Source organism: Vitis vinifera, chromosome 18, assembly GCF_030704535.1.
Source record: "Vitis vinifera cultivar Pinot Noir 40024 chromosome 18, ASM3070453v1".
Classification (NCBI taxonomy): domain Eukaryota; kingdom Viridiplantae; phylum Streptophyta; class Magnoliopsida; order Vitales; family Vitaceae; genus Vitis; species Vitis vinifera.
The window spans coordinates 3,440,824-3,450,838 of record NC_081822.1 but is presented as its reverse complement, the minus strand read 5'-3'; the positions used below and the strand labels follow the sequence as shown (position 1 = coordinate 3,450,838).

Sequence of the window (10,015 nt, the reverse complement as noted above, 5' to 3'; positions counted from 1 at the left end):
TAATTTTATTTTGATATTCAAATGTAATTGATTAGTAAATTTGTAATTAATTAGTATATTTTCAATAGATTTAAGTAAATTAACTTAGCATAGTTATATATTCGATTCACATAATTAGTAGATTTGTAATAAGTTAATTTTAAATTAATGATTTAATTTTATTTTGATATTCAAATGTAATTAATTAATATATTTTCAATATATTTAAGTAAATTAACTTAGCATAGTTATATATTTGATTCACATCATTAGTGGATTTGCAATAAGTTGATTTTAAATTAAATCACATAATAGTCTATTGAGAATAAATTAACTTAGCACACTTTTAAATCAGTATATCAATTAATTTAAATTAGTACATTTCTTCAATTAATTAATATATTTTCAATGGACTTAAGTAAATTAACTTAGAATAGTTATACATTTGAATCACATAATTAATACATTTGCAGTAAGTGAATAAAATTAATGATTTAATTTTTAGTGTTTTATATCATTAATGGGCATTGAACTTAAATTACTTCAATTTCACGTTATGCATGGTTTAAGTTGAAGATAATGGCCGGTGGAAGTGGAAGTGGAGGTAGTGGGAGTGGCTTGCCAAGGCGAGATCCACCTTGGAAGCATTGTTCATCGGTCAAGGAGAACAAAAATGGGACAATTTGTAACTATTGTAGACTATTGATGAAAAGTGAAGGCATCATTTGATTTAAGTTTCATTTAACCCACGTAGACCATTACAACAACACCAAAAAGTGTCATAAAGTGTCTTTTGAAGTGAAAGAAAAGACATGAGAAATGTTGCATCAAAAAATCAAAGCAAAAGCAAATAAAACTACAAATATTAAAGAGATTAGTGCTCACTTGTGTGGCACAATGGGGAGCAATTATACACATGTGATAAACGAGGACGATGATGATGATGAAGATGTGTGCATGTATCCCACAGATATGCACCCCAATGAGCGGGATGCTTGTTGAGCTATAGTTTATGCCTCAAAAACAATAAAAATGATCGATAACAACATGAAACATTTTTGGGAAGTAAGCATAGGAAGTCGTCACGTCCTAATGATATTTATAACATTTGGTTGAATCCATAAGTACTAGGTAAAGTAGTAGACCTAGCACTACTAGTACTCCTATTTTTTATTACGATGGTTTAAGAGGTAGAACTGATGATAGAGATGATAATACGAAAAATGTTAGATAAAATATTGGGTAGCAAAGTCAATATCCAATTAGTCTATCTATTTGTGAAGATGATTTCACACACTACACACAGGATGAAGACCATGACTCTAGAAAAGCTAATCAAGGCATAAAAGCCATTGGGAAGTTGTAAAAAGGAAAAGAACGGACTATGACACCATCTAACGAAGAGTTGTTTTCAACTAATTTTGAGTCAATGAGTATTGAGACTCAATTTAGTGACTCATCAAATGAGACTAACGTTCATCATCTCTTATGTGATGGGTCATGGACAACCTTTTTAAAATTATGCGATTAACTCGAGTTCAACTAATGAAAAATATGGTATGTTGAACTATTCTCTTTCTACACAGATGTCATACCATGTTCCATATCAGATGCAAGGAGGATTTGACACAAGTACATGGGTGAACCTTAAGTCTTTCATCCATATAAAGACAGTAGGCAGGATTTAAGAGATTTATGCATGACATGTTCGGATTTTTAATCAATATTATAGAGACTTAATAGGTTGGTACCAATATTGTCTCTAACAACAAGATGAGATTCTTTCATCTACCAATTCCATCGAACAACATCAATCATCATTTTTTAATTAAAGGGTCATTACAATGCAATATGTACAAATTATTGATATTTAATGACTTCATAATGAGTGTACACTTACACAATTCACATTTTTTATTGACCAACATAATATAATTAAATTTAATATCGCAAATCATATCATACATATATTAATTTATTAAACAAAACTGAGAAAATAAAGGTTAATCTTAAAAGAGAAAAACACCCAATAGAGGGGGGGGGGGGAGAGGAATTGGGTTTTTAATTATTATTTTTTTAACACAACAAATTTAAACGCAAAAGAAGCAAAAATAAAGAGATAAGGTTAGAGAAATCAAACTTAGATTTCATAGTGGTTTAACACTTCCTTACCTACGTCCACTATCTTCAAGCTTATAATCGAGTGAGGATTCCACTAAGTTGAAGTTTCAACCAGGCTTCTAATCACCTTTACACTTTGATTCCAACTCCAATGGGCTCTTATATAATCTTTTCAAGTTTCAATTCACTTGAAGGCTTTAACACACAATTAACAAGTATGAATCTCTCAACCTAGCTCAACAAAGGCTCAAATATAACTCAAAACTAAGATGAATCACAAAGGTGCACTAAAAAGTATGCAAATTGAGATTTAATACACCAAGAAAAGAATGAGAGTTTTTTAGGTAAGAACAAGTGGGTAGACAAATAAATGTAGGTGTTCTCTTTCTCATAAATAAAGTGGAGTTCTCTATTTATAGGTTTCTAACCTCGAGAGCCAAGAAAACCAAAAATTAGACTCAACCAATCAAGTTGGGGGTTGATCGATTTACTAGCCATTGGAACATTTAATACTTGGTAGGTGACTGTTACCCTCGACCGGGAAAACAAATACCTCGACTGGGAAGGAAAGACTACTTGAAGAGAAATAGTATTTTTGCTCATTTTGACCGGACCTCGCCTGAGAAAAGGGAATTGGTCATCAGTACCCTAGCTGGTTGAGTCGGTTTGGACAATGCCTTGACCGATTCACCATTTTTTGCCGGAAAACCTATATTTTTATGTTATTTTCTCTTCTAACACTTAGGCAAGGTCTTTAGGTAATTTAATATGCCAATTTTGAAGTGATTCGTCTAAGGTTCATTTGATAAAACTTGGGTTTTGATGAAACTGTAACTTTAAATAATAAATCGAGTTTTTCAAATATGCATGAAATGATATGTAAATTCTAAGTGCACTCATGCATTCATCTTACATATGTTTCCTATGATTAACGGTCTTCCAAAAGTCTTGATTTTGCATCAATTAGGTCATTTGATGAAATTCCAAATTAATACCTGGAATTCTTTATAATTCAAATAAATTAGTAACTAAATCATGATTTGTTATCATCAAAACTTGATTATGAGAACCCTTGGGCTAACAAAAAAAACTTTAAAATGTTTATTGTACTTTTAATTTCATTTATAAAGGTTTTTTTCTTATATTTCCATGAGTTTTGATCATTTTTTTATCCATCAACATTTTGTGTCAAAATATCAATCAATATGTCTTTTATATATCTTATATATTCGTAAAATCGAAGTACCAATGTTTTCATCATTTGATCTAACTTTAGTTTTTGGCATTCCTACCTTTGATTCAAACCTAATCAATTTGGGTTGATTTTCACACAATTTTAACATTATATATCATAGAAAATAAATAATAGATGATAAAATATTAATTACAAACCTATTTATCTTGTCCGAAGGTTATAATAATTTATAATTCCTAATATATCACATGATTTTCTATTTAAATTTTGAAAATTCATAATTGTTTTTCAAATCCAATATTGTAGTTTTTTTTTATTATATGCATTTTTTGTTCTTATTTTGTTGTTTATAATGATTGAATGCTAACTTGAAATTATATATTTCTATTGAATTTAATAAAAAATAATTTATTATTATTATTTTTTAACTTTAGAAGTAGTTTATATTACTTATAAGTTTTGAAATTCATTTAATAAAATTAGTCCAAAAATTTTAATTTTGAAATAGTTATTTATTTAAGGTTAATTTCATTCTTTTTTACTAAACACCTTACCCGGTTAGTTTGAAATTTCATTAAAAACATTCTTTATCATTTTCATTTGTTATTTTCACTTAGTGAAGGTAGAAAAAAAAAATGGAATCAATACAAAATAAGATTTATATGACAAGTGGATCTTGGATCAAATGTACGAAATCAAATTTTGAAACAATTCAAGAATCACATCGTAGCAAAACTCAATTTATTCCTAAAAAAGTATTTGCCTTTTTAAATCGAGATAAGATAATTCTTTAAATAAAATAAAAAAATGGTCAATAACATCAAGGTATATTGATTCTTGTTTGGATTGATAAATTTGAGAGCAATTTTCATATCTTCTAATCAATGGAAGAAATGAAGGTAAAGTGTATTTAGCCAAATCATGAGACAAGTTGAGTAAAATTAATAATTTATTTTGAGACATTTTGTTAAGGAGCATAATATGCATATTAAACTTAAATCTTACAAGTTTGAACTTTTAAAAAAATTGGTAGTTTAACATGGCATGAGAACTCAATTAGCACGGGAGGTTATGTTCGAGCCATCTTTTCATAATTTGCATTTCTTCCAAAATTTTACTTGTCTAATCCAAATTCTGATTGTGCCGCTCCACATGTGACTTCGAGCCCACATACCCTTAAGCTCAAGGAATTTTCATCCTACATCACCGTTCCTTAAAAGCAAAGAAAATCCCTAAAAAAAAAGTAATTTTTTTTTTACTCCTTTAGTATTGTTTAATTAGTTTTTTTAAATGAATGTAATAGAAAAAATGAGGCATGATTTAATGAAAATCATGGTACTATTATAATCGAAGATAATATGTCAATATAATTATTTTATTTTTAGATTCTTAATGTTTAAATTACAAAATTGAAATTTTAATACATATAATATTGAATGGTGATAGGTTAATTGTTATACTCAAACAATAAATTTGAATATATCGTAACATTTTTTTAATCTCAAATTTCACATAAGACATTATCGAGGAATAGAAACATTAAATACCAACAATTTCAATTCATTATTATATATGTAATATGGAAGGATTATATGTTACAAATTTTTTTTATAAAAAAAACATTTAATAAAACCATCCTATTTTTTTATTCTTATGGCATACCATATCTGTTAGCAATAGTAATGAAAATGGTGGTGTGTATAAAGCTTCCTCGTGGAGATATGGGCAAAACTTTCCTTGAAGCTCTAAATTTCGAAACTGAAAGAGAAACTTAAGATTTATTTGGTAATTATTTTTGAAAACAACTTTACAAAATAATTTTTGTATTTTTGAAATTTGTTATTTGATTTTTATAGAATAAAAATCTGTTTGAAAACCTAAAATATTTTTAATATTTTTATATAAATTTTAAAAATAATTTATATATATATTATTTTATTTTTTTAATCATTTTACATGTTTATATAATTATTTCTTAAAATGACCATAAGACAATAAGGGAAAACAATAGAAAATAAATAAAAGATATTATATAAAAACACATTATTTTCTATACTTAAGAAAAAAAATAATTAAAATATGTTTTATGAATATATTCTATTTTTATACTTAAAAAACAAAAAATAGAAAAGAGTTTTTGCTTGCATTTCCTATGTTTTTTTTTTGTTCCAAACAACATAAAACTGTTTTAAAACATAGTCCCAAACAGTAAATTATAATTCCAACTATAACGTGACTTCCTCATTTGAAAAGAAAAATGGTAACAATCATGATATCCTGGGCTAGTCTTCCCACAATGCAACAACCAACAACTGTGGGTCTTTGGATTGGACATTGGGCCGTTCGCCTTGGTCTGGTGGTCTGCTGGCTAACAGACGGACTGCACATGGAGCGGGCCAAGGGTGACCCACTCTAGCCTCTCCCTAAACTACGTTGGCGAGCGGTTCAAGGCCCATATTGCCGGGACAGGCCCAAATTCAAGTGGGGTAGGTCGTCCTCGTCCTCGCACTAAAGTCGAGTTCCAGTTTTCCGAATCCTGACTGACCCGACTGCACTGACCCATTAAAGTAACATTTTAGGCTCGTAGCCGAGAAGTATTCAAGCTATGATTTATTATTTACGACTTTTTTCTTTATCCCCCTCAGTGTATCTATATATCACGAAGAAGAATAAATTCAATAAACTCGAGAGTTACAATGACTTACTTCAGAATATTAAGACATAAGATAAAATTTGACACTTAAACCCACGACAGAATAAAATATTTTTAAGGTGTAAGACGTCTTCAAATTGATAAATGATAATTTTTTTCATTCATGCTTTCATTCATTCATGTACAGAGTATATATAAAGGGTAATTACCATTCTAAGATTGGAAAGGAATGATACAAGGAAAGAATGATGTACGGAAAACATTCCTAATATCTCAACAAGATGTTTTGAATTTAAAAACTCTTTTTGGATAAAGATGTGAATGAGTAACTTGTACGGATTGGACTGGGAGAAAAAGTTTTTGCGGAACTCTACCAATTAAGACATTGAAACAATGACTTAATTAGTTATCTTTAGTATTTGAATTCCATGCTTAATCACGCTTTAACAGCAGTTACTGGAATCAGCTCCCCTTTTGCTGTGATTTACTTGGAAACCGGCAAAAACCACACACGAATGTTCCTGCCCCCGACGACGTCAGAAATTTGAAAAACCCAGCATCGTGGCATAGGTTTGATGTGAGTTTATCTGAAAATTAAAGTAGAGAGCTTTATTCCATCCCATATGCTCTGGCATGATTCTGAGGCAAAAGGAATCAATGGATCAGCTTTTCCCGATAAGGGGAACCATTATGGTGTAATTAGTGTGGTGCTTCGTTGTTGGTGCACATCACTTAGCCCCAAAAATCCACCTTGGGATGATAACGCCCCAAATAATCGGGTCACCCGAAACGCCCTGGTGGGTTTCGGGTGAGTCGGTGGGTTGTTTAAATGAAGAATCATATGAACAGGTAGATGAGTAATAATTTTCCCACGTGTCCACACGAGAGAGCACGGTCCCTTCTTCTTCTATCCATTATTCATTTGCATTAATGTAGGAAGCCTGGACCCTTGTGTATGCCTTTTTCCAGAAACCCCATTTCTTTGGATACAATGTAACGGGCCATAAAAACGGTCCGTTGCTATATTAAAACATGGTGGATCAGGGGCCCAATGCATAATTGAACGGTCAGATTGCCATCATTGAGAAATCGGGAGTAAAATATGAAGTTTTTTAGGATATGCGTATAGATGAATCAGGGAAGCGCACTATTTCCAAATCAAGATCACTTCAAACACAAGGAAGTTCCTCTGCAACCCTCCCCTCCCTCTTCTTCTTGGTTTTCTCAAGTGGCAACGCATATGGGATTCTGAAACGAAAACTCTTTAGAGCCACACTCCCTGTTTGTTTGTTTGAGCTGAAACCTCATTTTCAGATCTCTCCTCCAATGGCTAAAACCAGAAACCCGAGAGAAGTCATTAAGGAAATCCGTACAAAGCAAGACCAGGTACCCCAAAAATCAGAGAAACCTCCTTCTTGGGCGGTTGTGAGAAGCCTTTTGACCTGCAAACATCTCCAGACTCAGCCACAGCAGCAAAAGCAAGAAGAAGGGCAACAACAGAAGCAACGGCGAGAACAAACCGTGGAGGGAAGCGGCAAAAAGTGCAAGAAAATGAAGTGTTCTGGTTCACTGTGTAGCAACACAAAGGTCATGCACAGGCCTGAAATGTCTTCCCCTGAAGACCACAAGAAAAGGCCTTCGATGGCTTCATCCAACAATGACGGTTCCAGCAGATCCATGAAAGCTCCTCTAAGTGAACTCAATGGGGTTGTTTCTTCCACTTCTTCCTCATTGTCTATTTCTGCGTCTTCTAACTCTTCTGTTGGTGGGTCCTTTAGAGGAATGCCTTTCAGGAGACTATCTGGGTGCTATGAGTGCAGAATGGTGGTTGACCCTGTTCTTGGAATCACTAGAGACCCTTCATTGAGAACCACCATCTGTTCTTGTCCTGATTGTGGTGAAATCTTCATGAAAGCTGAAAATTTGGAGCTTCATCAGGCCGTCAGACACGCCGGTAAGTAACTACTTCCAGGTTTCAGGCAATGATGAGTTTTTTTTTTTTTTACCAAAGAAATCTTTACTCATTTACCCTTAGTTTGGTGGCTGATAAATAGAGTAAAAGAAAACAATACAGGACCACCATTGTATTTATAGTCGATGGAAGGGAGGGTCTGGAATCTCAATGATGAAAAAACAGGACTCGTAATTTTTTTTTAATTTCTTTTGCTTTATTTACTCAGTGACCGAACGTAATCTTATGGGTAATCCTTTATCTTGCCAATTTCAATTAGCTTTTCCTAGTTACTACACTCATTGTTCTTGGTCTGTCAAAATTCACAGTGTCCGAACTGGGCCCAGAAGACACAAGCAAGAACATAGTGGAAATCATATTCCAATCGAGCTGGCTAAAGAAACAAGCGCCAGTCTGCAAAATCGACCGCATTCTCAAAGTCCACAACACCCCCAAAACTATATCCAAATTCGAAGAATACAGAGACTCCATTAAAACCAAAGCCACCAAGCTCCAAAAGAAACACCCACGCTGCGTGGCAGACGGCAATGAACTCCTCCGCTTCCACTGCACCACTTTCGTCTGCTCCATCGGCCTCAACGGTTCCTCCAATCTCTGCAACTCAATTCCAAGCTGCAGTATCTGCAGTATCATCAAGAACGGTTTCAAGGTGGCCGGAGGGGTTCCCGGAAAAGGGATTCTGACCACAGCCACCAGCGGAAAAGCCCATGACAGTTCTAGAATGTCGTTGCCGGATGATAATGAGAAGAGGGCCATGCTGGTTTGCCGAGTGATAGCTGGGAGGGTGAAGAAGAGTGCAACTCAGTTGGAGGGAGGAGTCTGTACGGAGGAGTTTGACTCAGTGGCTGGGGTTGGTGGGGTCTACTCTAATTTGGATGAGCTATATGTGTCTAATCCTAAGGCTATTTTGCCTTGCTTTGTTGTTATCTACACAGAGTCTTAGTGGGTTTGACCCTTGACCCAACTATCAGACTCTTGCTTTTGTTTGGTTAGCTTTACATTTTCATTGACCAAGAAACGAAAACCTTCGATTTTGTTGTTGATTGTGTAATCTTTTGTGGAGGGCGATAGCCACATTCGCAACGTGGGGCGCGTGAATTCTCCTGGCCTGAATTTCTTCTTTCTCGAAGTTCCTAGTTTAAACCACAAAAAGAAATCAACTCGATCATTTGAATGGATTTAGTCATATCATCCGCATCCAACATTTGTCTCTCAAACTAAAATAATGATTAGGATACTTCCTCTCGTTGTCATGCAAAATCTGACATGGCATGGCAGTCCCTGCCCTGCCTGCCTTTACCTCAATTTAGTTAGGTTGATGAGCATATATATATGGCTATGAATGCCGACTGGCAGTTAAATAACCTACTGTTGTACCCACTCTGTCCTGTACTCAACGGACCAAAAGGACATATTAGGATTAATTTTGATGGACAAAAGAATCGGATAATGAAATCAAGATATGTTCTTAGCAGCATGTTTTGGATCCTAATGTTATGAGGACATGATGATTTAGAGGGAAAGCAGGGATTGGTTCAGGTTTGGCAGAGTGGGCGGTCTCTACTGAAGTGATTAAACTGATCAATACTGCATTCTGAGACTGGTCTGGGCAGTGGGAACCGGGGAGAAGAACAGTATATTCCTTCCATACGGGGTGTGGTAACAACTGTTCTCTGATGTTGTTTGTACTGTAGCCTGGACTTACAGTCGCGCGTGTTGTTGATGTGTGGGTATGTTGCATTAAACTTACATCCTTGTTTTACGATGTGTCTGACTCTTATTTTGTACTCATTGTCTTATCATTTCTGCTTTCTGATGCGTTTACAAAAGTTAAGCAATGCAGCATGGCGTTAACGCACCAAGGAGACTGTGTAATATAAAATATATAAAGTTCCCATCCTCCAATACCCCCATTAATGCTCCAAGTGCTTCACCAGCTGGTTGTAATATCGGTTCTTTCATTAACCATGTAAAATGTATAAATATAAATCATCATCATCATTTCCCTATAATGACTCCCCAGCCCATGTTTATACCTCGACATTCCAAATCCGTTCCATTGGCTTGTACGCTCTCAGCCTATCTTACAGGATGG

General features: G+C 34.0%; 1 protein-coding gene across 1 annotated transcript; it reads left to right on the top strand.

Annotated features, from left to right (window-relative positions):
* The first annotated feature begins 6,955 nt into the window (after positions 1-6,955).
* On the top strand, positions 6,956-9,000 carry LOC100257501 (uncharacterized). Its single transcript, XM_002284358.5, has 2 exons — positions 6,956-7,902; positions 8,229-9,000. Exons 1-2 carry the CDS (start codon positions 7,068-7,070, stop codon positions 8,861-8,863), a joined length of 1,470 nt encoding a protein of 489 aa, XP_002284394.3. The 5' UTR covers positions 6,956-7,067; the 3' UTR covers positions 8,864-9,000.
* Positions 9,001-10,015: the final 1,015 nt, after the last annotated feature.

What these genes read in the sequence shown, in the direction of transcription:
- LOC100257501 (XM_002284358.5), top strand. Translation starts at nt 7,068, where the DNA reads ATGCGTATAGATGAATCAGGGAAGCGCACTATTTCCAAATCAAGATCA. An exon ending in TCAGGCCGTCAGACACGCCG is followed by an intron (nt 7,903 to 8,228) that starts GTAAGTAACTAC and finishes CAAAATTCACAG; the next exon opens with TGTCCGAACTGGGCCCAGAA.